Source organism: Oenanthe melanoleuca, chromosome 10, assembly GCF_029582105.1.
Source record: "Oenanthe melanoleuca isolate GR-GAL-2019-014 chromosome 10, OMel1.0, whole genome shotgun sequence".
NCBI classification, from domain to species: Eukaryota; Metazoa; Chordata; class Aves; order Passeriformes; family Muscicapidae; genus Oenanthe; species Oenanthe melanoleuca.
This window is the reverse complement of record NC_079344.1, coordinates 16,803,911-16,823,755: the sequence shown is the minus strand read 5'-3', so window position 1 is coordinate 16,823,755 and position 19,845 is coordinate 16,803,911. Positions and strand designations below refer to the sequence as shown.

General features: G+C 44.8%; 1 protein-coding gene across 1 annotated transcript in view; it reads right to left on the bottom strand.

The window, feature by feature from the left end:
• Window positions 1–19,773, bottom strand: part of ARIH1 (ariadne RBR E3 ubiquitin protein ligase 1) — a 48,095-nt gene extending 28,322 nt beyond the window's left edge. Inside the window, exon 1 of the mRNA XM_056500287.1 lies at window positions 19,263–19,773. Within this exon, the coding sequence (XP_056356262.1) occupies window positions 19,263–19,625 (363 nt within the window). The 5' untranslated portion in view covers window positions 19,626–19,773. The remainder of the gene's footprint in view (window positions 1–19,262) is intronic.
• Window positions 19,774–19,845: the final 72 nt, after the last annotated feature.

Here is a 19,845-nt window from a genome sequence, read left to right as displayed (position 1 = left end):
GAGGGGAGCAAGCAGTTCAACTCTTCCAAGTCAGTCCTGCCAACAAGAAGCTCTATGGGAATTTAAGAGTCTCCTCCAGCAGCCTCTTTTTGGGCTTAGTTTAGGATCTTTCCAGGTTACTCTTTATTAGGGTCTCCACAACATCCTTTTCTGTAACTCTGTACTACGTAGCAGCACTGAAGCTCTTAAAAGCTCACTTAGAGACAATTCCTGAAGCAACTTAATCAAGGATTAAAATATACCTAAGAAAATAAACCCATCTTATCTCTAGGTTATCTTGGTTATGATACTAGCACACATAACTCTCCAGTTACGAATTTCAGACAGCAAAGCACACAGCCCTCCAACATAAGGAGTTGAAGAGATTTGCCGGATGTACACAGAAACACATTTTCCTTCATTTCTCAAGCAAAGGCATTGAGAGAGCTTTAATTAAAATCAGCCTGAAGTCTTGTCCTACCTTCTACCACAGCAGCCCACTTGGCCACTTATTAAGGCTTCTGGGAATACCTATTAATCACTTAATAGGCTAAGAGGCAGCTGAGGCAGTGGTCTCTGGCTGACTTTAAAAAGACAGGAGGTTTCCCCTGCACTGAAGGAAAGGTTGCGGTACAAGGGTAAGAAACCTGAATGGTCTGCAGTGATTATTACGTAGAACAAGACTGATCCAGCAAATACCACTCCTCAAAGGACATGTGGTTGGAAAGGACAAGAGGGTTTCATCTGTGGCTTCTCCATTTTCCCAACACACAGGCACTGCAGCTTTCCCAAAGTCTCCCTAGGTCAGAGCCCTCAGGCACCCCAGCACTGCGAGGTCAGGGTACAAAACTGGACATTATTTAGGATTATACTGTTGACTCTGTGTACCATCACCTTCTCCTGGCTTGCTGGGCTCCAGCTTCCTCCAGCACTGGTGGTTGAACATTTAAAAAAGAAATGCCAGCAGCATGACAAGCTCCCACCAGAAATAGCTGGGCTGCCTGCTTTCACTGCCTGCCACATCCCAGATGTAGTGTTCAAACCTCCCCTGGCTGTATCCCACATACAGAAGGAAAGAACACTGCCCTGCCCTTACTCATCCGTGGACAGGGATACATACAATCTGGGCTGGAGGCACACAGGGAGCACAGAAGACTGGGAGGGAGGCAGCTAAGGGGCAAATCAGAGTTAAATACAAATGCCAAAAGTTCTGGCATGAAGGATTGTTCCAGTCTAAGACCAGGCACACCATCATGGAGCAGCTGTTCCATGGGAACAGCTCACATGCAAACACCTCCCTCACAGGGACTCCAGAGCAGTGCTGGAGGAGTCAACCACAGCATCCACCCCAGCGAGAGATGTGTCCTGTACCCCAGGCACATAGGGTTAAACCACCACCAAAATAATAGAGTATTTCAACACAGTTCTACTCCAGCCTTCCACCAACCTTCAGCCATCACTGTGGACACTCATACTGTAAAAATTAATAGAATGTCCAAATACTGGGTTACACAGCACTGGGAAGTCATGGCTCTGTTCTGCCTCCTCATTTGGCACACAGGATTATTTCCTACGACTGATACCATGCAGATTACTTATGAACAGGCTCTGCTGCTGCTCAGACGGGATTACTCCTGAGGCTGCAAGAGCATGCTCTTACTATTTTCTGTTTTTAAAGACAAATTTTCCTACAGAAAGGAGCCAGGGATGGACAGAGAGCAAATGAACAGTCAAAATATTCTCCCTCAAACGTGGTCTGATGAAAGCTGAAACAGCAGATCTCACTTACAGCAGCCTCCTATTAAATTTTACATGTGGGAGCATAGGCAGATTGCCTGGAGCCAGGGCAGCAAGCCTGTTGATATCCAGTAAGGAACAAACCCGAGGAAAGCAGCCATTTTGTTACAATTCTCCGGGCACTTCAAAAGATTCCTTAATAAAACATTCTGAATAAAGCCCTGCCCAGGGAGAAACACCCTCAGTCCTTCAGCAGGGAATTTTTTTTTTTTTTTTTTGGAACTAACAAAGCAACCAAGTCCGACATATGCTTCAAACAAATTCCACTCCACCACAGCTTTTCACTGGAGGTATTTACATTTACTGTCCTTATCTATGTTGCCTTGCTCCAGCACACCAATGCAAGCAGGAGATACAGCAATAGGAAGCCCTGCAAAGGTCTGGACTTCACCAAAGAAGCATTATTAATTCAAATGAAACTCCTTAATTTAATTCAACTGGAAGTTTCATCAGTGATAAGAGTTAGAATTCTTCTTGCTGTCAAAATACAAAAGTATGAATCGGAAGGAAGAATCAGGATGCACTTAAATGCATAAATGAATTATAAATTAAGTATTATTAGAACATTAGCTTGAATCAGAATTTCCAAGCAGCACAATTTGCTGAATGACAGTAGGGAGCACTTGATCCATTCATGTTTCCATCCATCAAGACAAGCTGCATGGTTACTTCTTGGTGCTATTACAAAGAAAAGCACATTTTACAGTTCAGCTTCTTCTCACATACTGGGAGTCAGCTCCTGGTTCAGTTTCAGCATTTACTGCAAATAAAAAACCATTTAAGAACAACTTAAGCTCAGTTCTCCAGTAAAATCCCTTCTCACCTCCTGGAGACATAATATTGATAAATTGTTTGTTTTGTTTCTTTCCATATCATGGCTTGTTTTGTTTTCTACTCATGGTAGCTTCTGCATTCCAACAGTTTACATCCCAACTGCAGCACCTCCATCCCAATAACAGAGGCTTTTACAGCAATAAGGAATTGATGTTGCTTGCAGTTGGGTTTTCTACACAATCATTTTGCACTTGTGAATCGAAGCAGATGCTACAGAAACCCTGGCTTTGCCCAAGTCTCAGAACTCAGTACAGGGTTCAAACCTCAGCAATGTCCACTGCTGTATTCCATGGGGACAAGACTGGGTTTATATTTCCCAGCAGAAGGAAAATGATGGTTTCACATCAGCTGACAAGACAGAGGGTTTGGCTTGGTGGAGGAGCAAAGAGCCATCACAAGCTAATGCTGCTCTGAAGTCAAGCAGCACAAACATCTGCTCCAGTGAAGTGGCACCTGGGGACAGCATCACACCACCACTGTAAATATTTAACCAGCCAAACCCTCAATGTTTGCAATAGTAGAGCACCAAGTGTAGATTCCTGCTGCCCATCATCTCCAAGGTTTGTCACATGCACACTGTGCCATGGGAGAAGCGCTGATAAATAATCCAGAGGTCACATTTAATGGCAGTGAGGAGAGGAGGAGAAACCCCACCATGAGACACTGTGACTAACACCGTGCACCAGGCACCAAAGAGCTGCTTCATCACATAATAACCAAGGGGCATCAGCTCAAAATCCTGCAATAACCCGATGTCTGCTCCACTTGGACCCACTGCTCTTCATCTGCACCTTTCCCAGCCCCAAACTGATAAGCTCAGATATAAAGACACAGCTAGAATGTGCCTTAAATCAGCTTCTAACCTGATAAAACACACTACTGTACAACTGTCAGCAAAAGGTTTGCACTATTCTGCAAGTGCACTGAGTGGCCTTCATTTGTGGAGATCCATCCACATGCATTCTTCCAGGAGACAATTAAATGAAATCTTACAAGCACAAAACCTCATTTCTAGCAGCTTAATAAAATTCCCAGGAAGCAGCACAGAAGATGAGATCGAAGAGTACTTCCAGGACACGATCTCAAACTTGCTAGTTTTTAACCACCACCAACGGAGCACTCCAAGAAGCTGCTGGAAAGCTTCAGTGTAATATAATATTCTCTGGTTCGATTACAGCCACAACATGAGAGGGCTGCTGTGAGAAGAGGACAGCAGCTAAAGGGCTCAATCTGCCATCCCATCCATGCTCTTTCCCTCTGCCATCCCCTGGGGCTTGGGAGAGAACCACACTACAGGACGTTTCTGCCATTGGCCATCTCAGGGTTTACAGGGACAGCACAACACACTGGTGGATCTCAGACACTTCTCATCTTCCCCTTAGAGACAGTAATATCAGTACTGCTGATTCCTGTGCCCCACCGAGGGGATGGTCTTTCCATCTTGCATACTACTGAAGCCATATCAGAAGACTTGAGTTAGAACTCTAAGCCACTGAATATGGTAGCAGTTTCCTGCCATTTCAACACAACTCTACAAGAAGCCATGCTACTCCCTGTGACTGTCATACGCTGTCTTCCATCTGGCATTTGCCACCTCACTATAACTTCCCATTAACACCTATAGAGCCTTCAATTTTGACACACATCATCTCTTCAGCTCCCTACATTTTTCTTCATCTTGTTAACTTCCCTTCACACATCGTCTCCTAATTCTGAAAATTAAGTTTTATGCAGTTACTGAATTAGTACCATTACGTGAAGGCTTGATCTGATAATCTCAGTTTGTAGTAACCTACCTGCACTTTACTGACTGTTTCCAGCTCTGATGAGTTCTTCTAGCAGGGGAAGATAATAAAAAGCAACTTCAGCGAAAACTCTATTACTTCAGTTAATTGGTATAAGAGACAGAAATGAAGCAGTCAGCTGCTTCACATTTTCTCAGAGCCTTTTGGAAAGCTTTCAGGTTAATGATTAGGAGCTGCAATGAAGAGCCATTGTCTAACAGAGCTTTTAAAATCAGAAAAAAATTCTAAAGCAACAATTCCAGTATGAATTAGCAAATTTGGAAATGCAAAAACTGAATTCACACTGCAATACTTCTAAGTAAAAGAAGATGGCATGGATTCACCCTGCTGCTCTCAAGACAACTGCAGAAGCACTACTACCAACTCAACACAAATAAAAAACAACCAGGGAAGGCCTCTTCCAGCATTTCAGCTATGCTCACTTCCATAGCAGGAGAGCTAGGGTTTGGTGACAGGACACAGAGAGATGTTAACACTTATTTTATACATTCAATCTGAGGAACACTTTGATTTCTACTTCATTTTGCTATAGTTCTGGAGTATAAAATCCATCCTTTAAAGAGGAAGGACCCACTGATGTTTTACTGTCCACAACAGCAGCAGTATCACCCAAAGGATTTCTCTCTTGCTGGCACCTCCTAGCACCAGAAATCCCAACAGCAAAGCTGAGTAGACAACATGAGCCCAGCTCTGGTTTCTGGAGTCTCTGCTGAGCACATGGTGCCAGAGTACACTGCGCAACGGCTTTATTCAATTCTACGCCTCCCACTCAAGGATTTGCAAAGACTTGCTTTAAAAGAGTAGGAGAAGGTGATGGCATCATTTCCATATAATTCTTCCAGTTTACTATTTCAGCAGCTCTGTAATATCTCCCCATTGGCTGTGGAGGAAGCGAACAGCCCCCAGCACTGCAGCTAGGCTGGGCACAAGGTGACAGCAAAAACCCTGCAAATTTTGGCTACCATGGATGTAAAGGGCCTTTGTGTTCATCCAGCTAAACTCCAAGTACCTGGCAATCACCAACTTCCCCCTCAAGACAAACCTTCAGTCAACATCCAGTGTCACAGAGTTGCTCTGACAGGATGAGAGTCCATGAAATAGAAATGGATGTTCAGGAAATCAATAATGGACCTCTGTGTCCCCACCACAAATGCTGCATGGTCACCTTCCCTGCTTGCCAATAAAACACCACTCCCACAACCAGTGCCCACAAAGCATATCTGAGCTCGCTTCCCTCTTGAGATCACTGCTTTTCCAGACCTCCAGGTTCCATTTTTCCTCTTCTATCCAACATGATCCCAATCTTATTGAAATCCTCACCCCACTGCACTCAGTTTGGACCCACCACATAGTTACTGCACTGATCTTATATATGGATCACAAACGTGTCCAGCACTATCAGACAAAAAAACTGGGGTTTTCTCCAGATCACAAGCATCCTTAAGGCAGAAAGAAGATCATTAGATACTTTCAGTCCTACACAGTCCCTACAAGGCTACACACACAGGGACAGTTTAAGTTCTTCTCTCAGACCCATACAACAACTTACTGATGCCTGGCTTGAATAAAATACACTATGTTGCTTCAAGAGGAAAGCAAAAGCACATTTTGCCACAGAAAGAAATTATACTGAACAAAGGCAGTGACTGACAATAAACAGCAAAACACCATGGTTTGGCCCAAGAGCATAGGTCAGAAATCTCTCTCCCTGCACAAGATTCCACAGAGGCCAGGGAAGACTCCAGACACCCAGAATGGCTTAGCTCTATTTCTGCCTATGAGATGAAGTGACAGCAACTTGGATTACAATTTTAATCTGAAATAGGGCAGTAACTGGGCAAGACCAGACCAGATCAGAAAATATTTATTCAGCAGCAACACAAGTTCACACAAGCATTGCCTCCTGGACTTGCCACCAGAGTCATGATGGGAGCACAAGTGACCAGACACAGGAACTGACTGGGTAAAGAGGGTTGCTGGTTTATTTTAAGACAGACAGGATCACCATGTCACCAGACAGCTGCACTGGCACAACCTGGACAACAGGGACTTGCTTCCAAGAAATCTGTTAGTCTGCCAAGAGTGTGTCAGGCATGTTAAAGCTGGCTCTTCCCATATGAACAGACTCTCAAATCTTTTTGTCCCAAAGACTGTAAAGCATATTGAGGTACACTCTGATGCCAGGTATAGTCAAAGGTCCCACTTTTTTTCTCCATTACCCCACTAGGTATGAAGAGCAGGCCCTCATCCTCTTCACCCCAGGGTCTGGGAGGTGTACTCACCTACCTACCAAATAGCAGATCTTGATACTAAACAGTGGGAATCCTGCCAATATCTACTACCAAGTGTCCTGAACATAACCACATGAGCCTGACAGAAATACACTTTATTTTAAGGTCTTTTATTATTATTATTTTATTATTATTAATGTTGGAAAGACTGGTCATGGCATATACCAGGCTAGCTGCCCATCAAGCTGACAAAAGGAAACAACCCAAAGCACATTTCTCATGTGCTGACTTCAGTGACTCAACTCCTGAATGAACTGTGCATTTCTGGGAAATACAGTACAGGTCTGCTGATGTGAGCTCCAGAAACTGTCCTGTTTGCAGGCAGAAATGGATGTTAAAGGAATAAAGCTGAAAGATGAACTGTACATCTGCTTTCTTCCTTTAAATCATTTTGTACAAGTCTTCTGGTGTCTTAAAAAAAACTTTCCCTGCTCTTTTGCCTCACTCCAATATGTATTGGTACATTGACTCAGCTCTTTCACCACAATGTGCACTGCAAGGGCCTGGCCCAGAGGCAGAGGTACCAAAAGGGCTGTATCCATATCCAGGATTTAAAACTCTGTAGAAGATTGGCACTGTTCCTCCATACCAGGGAGGAAAACTGCTGGTTCTGCTGGCTCCTGCAATGTAAGGAACAGGCACCTCAGCTCTGGCCAGCGAATCATTTCCCAGTACCTGGAAACAGGTACCTGGCACCTCATGGATTTTGCACACCTTTAGAAAAACAGAACTTTCCTTTTGCTGCTTTAAGCACATTCAGAGGCACCACCCAGTCCAGGGCAGTGTCACGAGGCAGGTATGAGCAGATCAGTGGAGAAAGTATCAGAAGCAACTTGAAGAAATAATGATACCATGGCATAGCTGAAATGTTTAGAATAAATCAGTAAACTATGAGGATGAAGGTATTTTTCTAATACTCTGCATCACAGTTATACTGAGAAGGATAAATTTTGAATAGCTTGTGGATTTCTTCCACAACAGGTCTGTCTACAGGCACAAATGTGTGCTATGAAAACAAGTAACTGATTTTCTGGGTTAACTTTCATAAATTCTCAGCAAAGGACTCTCAAATTGTCCTTCCAGATGATGACTTAAGGGTGTCCCCTCTTTAGACAGTGTGTAAGCAGAGGATCAGCCTCCAAGGACGTTCAGCACCCATGTGCCTCTCACACGCTGCTGGTTATGCAGTGATCTGGGTGATCTGCCTCCTACCTGCTTTGGTTACTGGGCACTGCTGGAGAACACACATCACAGGGTGCTTGGGCACAAAGACATGTGAGTTGTTTAACAAAGAAGATATAATCCAGCCAAAATCTGTATCACCTCAAGACAACCACTGTTGATTCCTAAAAATCGCAGGATAACCTGACTGTGAGCAGAGCTTTATCCCCAGAAATTAGAGCCCTCAGACTCACAAGTACTTGGGGGAAATAACTCAGTATGCAAAAATCCCACAGTAACATGCCTGTGCAGCCTGTTCTGACTCCTGACTTCCAGTTCAGAACACTATAATTAACATTTTCCAAAAAATAGACAGGAAAAAGAAAATGGTAAGGGATGATAACTTCTTCCATGAGCACAATGAGATGGCACCCACAAAGCCCTGCAAGTTAAAGATCTACCATGGTAAGTAAACAAAAGCCATCTCAATGAGTAACTTCTCTCATTGCAATAGCCAGGCTACTTAAAAATATTTGGATACATAGTCTCTGGTGGCATGCAAGTGTTAACCCCTTCAGCGACAGTGCGACTCAGAGAAAAATGGGCTTAGCACAAGAATTTTTAGCCAGGGGCAAATTACATGAGCGTTTTTTGGAGAACAAAAATAAATCCTTCACATTCTTCTATCTTCTTTTTTTCCTCCAGGCCCTAGTGAGGTGAGCACTTGGTACTTGTCTTCAGTTCTCTGTCCCTCATTGCTTCTGATCTTGTCCCTTCTTCAAAGAAACACCCACTTTTATCATCCATTCCCTCTTCACTGGGGCAAGGAGGAAGTTTTCCCATCACAATGAAGCATCATCAAACTTCACAGTATTTTAGGAAAGAAAAAAAACACATTCCTTAGGGTGATTTCATCTCCCCATCACAGACAAAATAGGTTTTAAACACTCAGTGTCATCCTGACAAACAGGTAGCAAATAGGCATTCTGGTGATGCCTATGCCTTAGTCTACAACTCTCAATCAAGAAAAAAAATAATTTAGCCATCTTAAGAAACCCTTTAGGCCCAGGAAACCACTGCCAATGCAGCAGTGGCTTGGGGATGTAATCTTTGGCAGCATCTTGACACTGGCAGCAGCCCCAGAGCAGATGTGGTTGTGGCTTATACCACTTCCCTGCAAAAAGCAGCTTTACCTGCAAAAGCACTTTGTTCTGCTGGCACAACCTGCATCTGCACTTAGAAAACCTGCCAGCATCCTTTTCTCAACAAGCCTCTTCTAGCTCAGATCATTTTTTAATGATGACTTTGCAGTTTATTTACCACACTCTGCTCATTTATTCTTACTTAGTTTTACAGCCAACAAAATACAGCCCTGGCAACACGTTATTTTATAAGCCGGGATTTCCACTACAAGAAGTAATTTTGCCTGCTTACACCCCAAAACCTTTTCCTCCAAGGGCCCTGCAGAAGCCAACTTTGAAGAAAGGATATTCTGGAGGAATGAGGAGTTTAGCAATCACTTGTTAGCTCTTGTTCCCAACAAGATATACCTCAAAGTCTAACTGCAGTCTTTAACTGCTGCTGGTATTTTTTAACCAGTTACCTGAGCTCCCTTGAGTTACAAGAAAATAGTCTGGTGGGATCTGATACAGAAATAGCAGAACACAATTCACAGAGCAGTGGGGGGGAACGGGAAACCTCCAGTGTTTTCACCATTTTCTCGTTGAAGGGCTTTGAAGACTTGCTTCTACACAACTTGCACTCAATCACAAGTGTTTCCACAGTTGCTGAGTCAAACCAGCATGTAGGTTCAGATTCCCTAACTCTATTCCCCTTTGGTTGGGAATGGGAAAATAACCTGGATATGTAATTTTGTATTTGATGGACTCCACACTAGCTGACAGGGATATCCCTTGTTCCTCTCCCATTAAAATACCCCCCACATCAAGACACTGGGCTTGTGCAAGAGGAAAAACCCACCTAATCAGCCCTGCCTTGTAACTGCTGAGCAGGGCAGCAAGAGGAATAATTACACTAATGACTGGTGAATAATTGAGTGCACTGAACAGGCTGGCACCCAGCCTCCTCCAAATCCCAGTGCTGCCTGCAGAAACACCCTGGCAGAGGACAGCAGGGAATTACACCACAGCACACGAGAGTGACACAGATCCCAAACACCCACCCTCCAGAGAGTATCAGTATCCATCATCCCCAAAGAGAACTCCAAGTCTTTGCACTGTTTCCCTCCTAGAAGTTATCATCCCAGCCAGGAATGGTTTTGTGCACATTTTCAACCATCAATTTCAGCTCTATTAACAATACAAATAAGAACATTTCAAGCATGTCATATTACCAAGTAAAATAAAGAGACTGGGTATTACAAAACAACTTAATGCATATCTAAAATGTGTATAAATCAAAGAGTATCACCTCGATTTGCTCAGATGGCCTTTCAGTCACTGCAGAAGTACTACAAATTGTCAAAACAAAGACATCCAACGCATTATTGCATCAGCTCTTCATAGTGTACAAAAATTGTTAATTTTTTTATTGAATTGGTATTTTATATTACAGTTATTTTCCTCTATGCACACTAGGTGAGATTTTACTCCAAGGGCTTTCCACTTTACACTGTTGCCCCCAGAAGAAAAATTATGCTGCTAACTAAGAGCTGGAATGTTGTTCTTCCTCCCTTTTTATTAAAAAGCTGCTGTTCAGCCTAGTTTTAATACACATTGTTTAATAAAGCTCTGTCACTTCCAAGCTCCTGCTTTGGAATCCAACCTCAAGACATGGCTCTCCCACACTCTTCTTTCCACACCATTCCTTTCACTCCCTATTTGTAAGATCCTAGATAACTAGGTGTTAACTTAGTCTTAAGTTTTTCTTCCCGCACAGGAAAGCTCAGTTGCAAGGGAGATTGTTTATACATGTGAGTCCTCCTGGTTTCCTCTAATCCCTCTCCACATTTCTATCTGCCAGAAAAAGGAATGCTGACTGCATTTGTGTTTTGTTGCACAGGAGCACATCAAGCCCACAGTTACCAGCTGAGGGCATCAAAATGTTGAAAAACTCTCCAGAGACCTTTCCAAAGTTAAATATGCACACAAAGCAGGCCAAAGAAATGTTGAGGTGTGGATGCACATCCATTTGTTTTGCTGATGGAGTTGAACAATTCAAATACCATCACTTCTGTCACCTGGAACAAAGCAGCTGCTCATGGGGTCAGAGGGCTGAGCAACAAGAGCAGAGAGAAGACACTTTTAACTGGAGAGTTGCCTGATCCCCTGCATTCTACAGCCCTGCAAACAGCTGTGTCCAGACAGTCAGGGAATGGGAACTGTCCAAGACCAATATCCATGTAACCATGGCTCTGTTGTGGGTGCACGTGTCTGTACATCCCAAAAAGCACCACTGGGGATGAGTGTCAGGCACTCAAACAGTAGAACAGTCTGAGTGTGTTGGTGTTCAAGCCAACCAAGCCCATTCCAAGTGGCCCAACTCAGAAAACCAAAGGCAAACCCCAAGAAGTGACCCAGAGCAAAGCACTGCACTGTCACTAAAACCAGATCCATGCACACATCAAAGCAATTACAGGATGCTAAAAACAGCCATGTCCTGCTGTGATTTTTTACACAAGAGTGTTGTTCAAATACCAGCTACTTCCTCTGTGGCTCTGGAAGTGTTTTGCTTAAAAAACAGGAGGAAAAAAAAATATACTTTGCAGGGTAGCACCCAACACATTTCTTCAGAGGTTGACCCAGTCATGAACACCAAGCAGGAAGCAGCAACCTCCAGAACCACTTCAAATTTTCATTTCTTTACCTTAGAAGAAAGTCTCTTCAGGCTGCACCTTAAGAATTGCAAATATTAGTTCAAAAAGAAAATCTTTGAAATAACACTTGAAGAAGTCAGTTATTTTGGCATTTGACTACTTTCAGGTGCAATTATACAGATTCTTCTGGTTCTACTAAGTTTTTCTACTGTGTGTTCTCCACTTTGAGAGGGCTTTAACTATGCCCAAGTAGAACCCTCTGGAGCAGGAACTCCTACTCTAACCTGATTATCTGCTGGGAAACAGACTTTAGAGCCTGCATCCCTCATCTGGTGAAATTACTGCAACAATCACAATTTTTCTGAAGGGCTGCAAAGGCAATAAGAATATATCCAAGCTTTTAATTTCAAACATTGATATTATCTCCCTCCAGTTCCCAAATTCCTCAAATCACAAAGCAATGAAAGCTTCATCTGTTGTGAACTGAAATGCACATGAACAGGCCTATTTGTGGTGTCATAGTCCATGGAGAGTCCCTCCCCCCAGACCAGGAAGCTTTTCACACCTCCATGTTTGAGACACAACTACTCCCTCACAAGACCTAACTTTGAAGCAGATGCCAAGACATGATCCTTGCACTGCTTGTCCCTGGAAACAAGAGGTGCCACATGGTGCTCTAGCTTATAAGTTTTTAACCAAGGAAGTTACAAAACCAGGAATATTTTAGAAGGACTGGGAAGAAGGATCTTAAAGTGCCAGCACCAGTAAGCAGGCACCAGCAGAAACCACCAGTGCTCCAGCAGCTCCCAAAAGCTGCCCAAAACTCAAGACAAGACTGCTGGCAATGCCAAAATGCACCACAACTGCCCAAGATACTTTCATGAGGGCTTACTCATTTCTTCCAAGTGACTGTGATGCTGTCAAAAGCTATCTACATCAGGTTTTGGATCTGAAATGATTCCAAACATCTGGAAACAGTTCAGCCTCTAAAAACAAGGAGAAGACTCAATGCTGACAGTTCTGTTTGAGTGTTGTGTGAATGGTTCAAACTCTCACCACAGTGAGCTGCTCTGACTACCAGAGATAATGACCTGGTATTGCTACACCACCTAAACAAGGGACTGCTCCTGAAAGAGCCTCTGCACTTACATGGGCAATCCAAATTCAGGAAAGGAACAAAATTCTGAAGTATAAACCCAGTTATACCTGAAATAGCTACTGAGGGAAGCCTTGGATGGCAGTTTTCAAAGCATTTATTTAAACAGTGCTTCCATCACAGCTTAAGATCAAAAGCTAAGAGTCAGGTAAGGAATTCTATACAGGCCGAGCTCAGGGTTTCCAACACCTCCAACACCAAACACCCAGGATGGTGAAAATACTTAATTATTATCAGCATTGCCACTATCAAATTACTAATGATTTTTCTTCAGCTGACTACCTCGTCCCCTCAGAGACTCCTGCACCAACATCCCATACAAAGCCAGCAGCCCTCTCCCAAACCTCAGGCATCTGTATTCTGGGCTGTGCTCAAATGCACCATTTGGCATTACTGAACAGCTACAAACCCTCCCAAGGTGTTTTCAATAAATGAGGCTGCAATTTCCTTGCAGTTGCTGCAGCTACTAAATGACTTGATGAAATTCAGCAGCATTATGCACTTGTATGCATCCAACAGCCTCCAAACATCCTTTGTAGCTGTCAGGGATCCAGTGTAGCCAGCAACAAAGAGAAAACATCATTTACAATACTCAGAACCCGATAACTGCAGAAGTACCAGAAATCTGGAGGACTGAGCTATGTGGAAAGGACCTCCAGCCTTCACAGTTACTGACAAATTCCAGATTCTTTTCCCAGTTAACCAGCTTTTCTAAACAGAGGAATGAGTTGCTACCTTTTCCAGAAAAAAAAGGCTCCTACAAAGAAATTCTGGATGAAAACACTGACTCGCTGTTAAAACAAGCACAATGTGGAGATCACCATCACTTTCTCCAGCTATCACACCTGACACCAAAGCAGAACCACATTCTTGTTTGTCTCATTAATGGAGTAAAGGGGAAGAGAAATTAGTTTAGAAATAGAAAACTGAAAACCATTCAACAGGTGCCAAAGACACAGGACTGTCCTACATTTCCAAAGGGCATTGGAGCTTTGGGGTTTATTTGCTATTACGAACTTGAACTTGTGCAAGGTTAAAACTGAGGGGTCAGAGCATGGGACAAGTATAAAAGAGGAATCCATGTTTTTGTTTTTAATGATGCTTTAACACCCAAAAATAGCTCTTGTTTTGCATCAACTACAGTCTTAACTCTGACTTTGTGGTACAGCTTCTTATTTATAGCAGAAACAACCCTGAAATTAAACCCACAGGGAATAGCAACAATTGTATTTACTATTTAGTTTTAGCTTTCCGGAAACAAATATTTAAAAGTAGCTAAAAAACAATGACTGTTTTCAGTTTCACTTTGAAACATCCCAAAAGGTCCCCATCTGCACCCCAAGGCCCCTGAGAAAATGGCTACTTTGCTGTGATTTTGGAAACACTACATTGAGACAAAAGCAACCAGCATCAAATGTTTTCACACGTGGCCAACCATGAGATTTGCATTTGGCCTAACAGAAAAATAGAGCACAAAGCAAATGGGTCATAATTAAGTACAAAGTTGAAGTTCCTCCGGACACTTAACAAGACTTCTACCTGGTAATGCTGAAATTTAAAGTAATATTAAAAAAAAAAAAATCTATTATACTCAGAATTACATGCCTTGGCAGTCAGGAACAGACACCATGTCATTTCCAAAAGGTCTGCAGTGATTGCTTATACAAGATTCCACAAATGGTTTGTCACAATGAAATTTATTCCATTCCTTGGAAATATTAAATGCATTCCTACTATAATGAAACACCTTATAAACACCACGTGACAGAAACATGGGGTTTAACAAAGCATTTCCTTCCAGCATCACAATATTTAGGCCCCTGACATGAATTTTATTATCAAATAAGTAACCACACGAGGAGGTTTGCTAATGCACCTCACACTGCAAGGGGACCCGGATGGAAGCAGCACCAGCCTCGAGTGCCTCCACCCACAGACTCCCACCTAATGCTTGTCAGGCAGCTCCAAGCACTTCAAATTTCAAAGATGTCATCTCTAGCATTAAATACAGTTTTAAGCACTACTCTGTGCAACAAGCAGCAATTCCTGTTGCTCATTGGCAAACCATTCCTGTTTTGGGCAATACCTTTAGAATGTACTGCCCACAGTGTGCTGAATTACACACAGCACTGGGAAGATTTCCTAAGTTCTGTCTGGAAATCAGGATGTTTTGTCCAAGCAAGTGGGCAGTCCAAGCAAGTGAAGTCACTGTTTAACAAGACCCTTCCTGTAACAATGGGTTTGCACTTGTCGTGACAGAGCTGTATTTAATCAGGGCGTGTAACTCCAGGGGCCTCTGGGAAAAGCCATTCCTCAACAAATAAGGGTTTTTAACTTCAGAGTGGTCTGGGGTTTGGGCTTATTTTAATGGCAAAGCTTCCACCAGCAAGGACCTAACCTTGCTTCCAAAGAAGTCACCCAGCTCCATCATGTACATAGAAACCTGTCCTTGCTGCAAATACTCTGATGTCACACCTGACCTGGTCTGCTCTAAAAAAATCTAATCTAAAGCCTTTAATCAAAAGTCAAGGTATCTTTGAGCTAGACTAAGTTTCGTTGGATCCACGAATGCCACATCCTTCCAGAGAAAGCTCAGGTTTGAAGCTCAACATGCTCACAATCACACAGCAGGCCAGGCACAATACCCAGACACGTCCAGGATCTTAATCCCTGCTGTGGGGTGGGGAAAGAAAACAAGAGGCTCAACTCCTTTTTCTGCCACCTCTAAGCTTCATCACAGTATTTTCAATACCTCACCACTACAAAGTCCAGGAAGAATAAATATGGTTAGTGACATCACAACAATGTCATTGGAATGCTCCAGAAAAAGGCAGGCAAAAAGGGGAAATTAATCCCACCTGGAAACACTGGAATTGCACAAGGTTGCAACAAAGCAAGGAGAACACTGGGCCAAGCCAGACTACAGAGACACATCATGTGCTCTACTCAGAGCAGAAATAAATATGCCATTCTAAACATTTTTCAAGTTTATTTTCAGAAAAAAAAAATCAAGAGTGAAAATAGAAATAGCAATCTGATAGAAATAAAAAAAAAAGTGGCAGAGGATTATTTGGACAAAAGTTCACAGAGGAAAAATATGGGGAAGACATACAACTGTGGGAAAATGCCTTTGGTAAGAGAAAGCCTTTTGTTCCACAGCACCTCTATGTCTAGGTTTTTACAGTCCCTTGCTAACTTATTCTGCCAGCAGCTGGAAAAGCACCAGAAATCCGCCTGTTTACTCAGACAACTGAAATTCCAAATACCATGGCAAATGGCTCTCTGCTCCACCTAATCACAGGGAGAGGATGAGAGGAATACTCTGAGGTTTACAAGTCTTAGCCAACCAACAGCACAAGGTAATGGGGTTATTCATACCCCTGTTTTTGCATTTGGAGAGCAAGGGAAATTCTTGTTGTGCGACACACAGAGACAAATCAGATTATGAGCATAAGCACCAAATATTGTACAAAAACCACCATCAAACACCTGAAATCCTGCTTATGCTCAGACAAGAAAGAGCAAGTGTAAAATATTCTGAATATCTGAGACATTTTGAAACCTGCCAGGTTCACTGCAGTTCAGTGGTCTTAGGGAGACCAAGTGATAGCAGAGTTTGGCACTGAATAGATGTCTCCAAAGGCCCATTCCACCCTACAGGGTGAATCACAGGATCTATGAGAAGCAACTTAGCCACAAGTTAGCTCCTACTTCAGCAAAGTCTCCATCAGATCAAATCCCTGCCCTGAAAAGTTCATGTTTTTCCTCACACAGCTCGTATGTGGAAATGACCAAACAGATGGGAGAAAAAAATTAATTTAGTCCCTTCAACTCTAGCCCTGTCAGCTAATAACTGCTCAAATGGAGTGTTTTAATATAGTTACACAGGCCATAGCTCAGACACCTCCTTACAAACACTCCATGGCTCCCTGTTCCATTTTCCTTTTGCTGCAGCTGCAAAACAAAAGCCCATTTATACCTTATGCCTGATCATCAAAAAAACACTCATTAGAGAGCACAAGACCTACAGCTGAAGTTTTCAGGCTGTACATTACATCTCCCTAGAACAAGAAAGTTCAAAGCACTGGAAGATGTAACCACAACCATCACTATTTGCTATCAAGAACCCACGGCAGACACACGGGGACAAAAGCCATCCAGTACTTGACTGGAACAAGTGAATCACAGCTCAGCAGCTGAGGATCCGCAGCAGGATCCTGAGCCAATGTGACTCCAGAAAAGGTTTACTGAACCAGAAAAGCAGCAGCAGCAGCAATCCTGGTTGGGCGCCAAACACAAGGAAATAAACAGAACAGAGCCCTGGAAGATTTCACCACCAGCCACACAGGAGTGAGGATGAGCAAATCCTGAAGTATCAGCCGAAGTAGGGCCACTTACCTCAGAACAGCTCAGAAACCTGATGCCAGGAAGTTGGCATTTAACAGCCATCCACAGCAATTGAGTGTTTTCCTACCCTCTTCTGATGCATTCCAGGGTCTAAGTTGGTTTTGGGTCCCAGGTTTACCCATAACATTGTGAACAGACAGACTCTGTGCACCTTGCTCTGCTAAACCAGGAAGAACTACTGCAAACCCCAGGCAACAATTGGAGCAGGAGAGCAGCCACGGGAAGGTCTGGGGGGATGGTTCTGCAGACCCCAGTGCAGGGTCAGGCCTCCCACTACCACCCCAGGGACGGGGCAGAACAAGGGGTTCATCACCTCAACCCATTTCTCTCCACAAGTTCTAAAACTCACAGGTCAAGCACACAAGTCAAACAGCCTCAGAGCAGTGTAAGAGGGGGGCAAATACACTCAGATCAACAATCAGGACCTTCTCTAATAAATCAGGTTCACTAAGAACATGCAGGTGAGTCCACCAGCTAGGTCTGGAAAATGCAGGAGCAGGAACACTCACAACTCCTCACAGGCAGCAACTTTTCCACCACTTGTCTTGTGCAAAGATAAGGAATATATCAGAATCTGTTCAATACAAACAGAATGGGCCATGACTTTTGCAACTTTAATCATAAAACACAAACTCACTATTTGAAAGAGTAAAAAGCTGCAGTTCCCAACTGTTTGCATGCCTACCTGCCAATTGTCTCCCTCCCTACCTCGGGATCAATAACTGGGAGCAAAGAAACAATCCTGTTTAACCATGAGATCTTCTTTAACTGCAGGGTAATCAGCTAATCCAGGCAGACTCCTTTATTCAGCTTTACATGGGCAATGCTATCATTAAAGTTATAAACTTTAATTTGACTCAAGGAATGCCATTTACTAATTTAGCACGCAAATATTTTTACAGTTGTTTGCATCAAGCTCCATATAAACTACAGGGGATTTATAGCACATAAAGCAACATTTTAAAGCTGCTGTTATAGACACTGCAGAGCACAGGACAGCTGGAGAAAAAATACCCACTGAGGCATCTCGTGTTTAGAGATATTTACCAACACACACAACCAGTGAAACAACTGCTTTCAGGGCATTGGATACCTCAGTATTTAATATCCAGAGATTTCTATTCTCGTTGGAAAAGGATAGCACTTCCTAGTGACTCGGAGTAATAGTAAGTAAACGGGAACTAAAGAAAACCCATCACCTGAAGAAAAGTGAACTGCATCAGAAACGTGATGCTGAGCTGGAGCCAAACCCTGCCACAAACACTTACAAAGAGATGCTAAATAGCTTCAGTGGCTTGATTTTTTTCCCGAAAAACTTAGGAGCCAATAGATAAGCCTTAGATACTTTGATCTAAAGAAGGTAAATGTTATTTCAAATTCTATTTCAGTTCTAAAGAGACACGCTTAAAAACTAAGGGTAAAAAAAGTTACGGTTGTGAAGGGATTTCTCCTACCCCTCCCGGCCTGTGCTGGAAATAAACACAAGGTTCAAGCTCTGTGTTTGGCGGAGGGGGGAGGGAGGGAGGAAAGGGAGACAGCAACAAAACCAGAGCGGTGCCTCTCCTGGAATTCCAGGGCTTGCCATGGACTCCGCGGGTTACCGAAGGAGCTGCAGGAGGTACACCCCGCCAAACACCATGAGGACGGAGGGGAATAAAGAAAAAAACATACATTACGGGCCCCAGCTCACACAAAGAAAGAGGAGCCCTTTCAGTGCCAAAGGCCTCGTTCCCGACGCTTCCACAGCAGGAAGCGAGATCCTGGCCGGGCCCGAGGGGCCGCCCGGCAGAACGGGGTGACGAGGAGCCCTCTCCACCCCCAGCGTGTACCGAGAGGAGCCGACCCCCCGCCCCTCCAGCCCCGGGGGACACCGAGCTGAGCCCCCTCCAGCCCCGGGGGTACTGAGGAGCCCCCTCTAGCCCCGGGAGCACCGACAAGTGTGTGTGAGACCCTGGCCCGCGGCCCGGTGCCGCTCAGGAGGCCGCTGGCCCGCCCGGCCGCCCCCCGCGCCCCTTCCCCCGTGTGTCCCCCTCAGTCCCGCTGCCGGGGGGCCGCACCTGGATGACCTCGTTGACCTCGCGGATGCACTCCACCATGTGCTGCAGGATCTGCTCGGCCGTCAGCACCTCGTAGCGATAATCCTCCTCCTGCTCGGGGCCTCCGCCGGGGCCAGGCCCGCCGCCCAGGCCGCCACCGCCGCCGCCGCCGCCGGGGCCCAGCCCGCCCGTCTCACTGCCCAACAGCCCGTCGCGCTCCCCGCCGACGCGCAGCCCGGGCTCCACCAGCTCCACTTCGCCCAGGTCCAGATTATCGTCGGGCTCGTCTTCCTCCTCGTCCTCCTCGTCCTCCTCCGCGCCGCTGTCCTCGCTGCACTCCTCGTCCTCGTCGAACTCGTAGTTGTACCCCTCGTCCGAGTCCATGGCGAGGCGCTGAGGGAGCGGCGGCGGCTCCCGCGGCCTCCCCGCGCCCGGCCCCGCCGCCGCCGCCGTTGGCCCCGGCCCGGCCCGGCCCCGCCGCGCCTCAACCGCCGCCAACAAAGGGCCGCGGCCGCCGCGCTCCGTCACCGCGCGCCCCGCGCGTCACCGCCGCCCGCCCGCGCCTGCGCGCCCGCCGCCATCTCACCCCGCCCGCCGCCGCCGC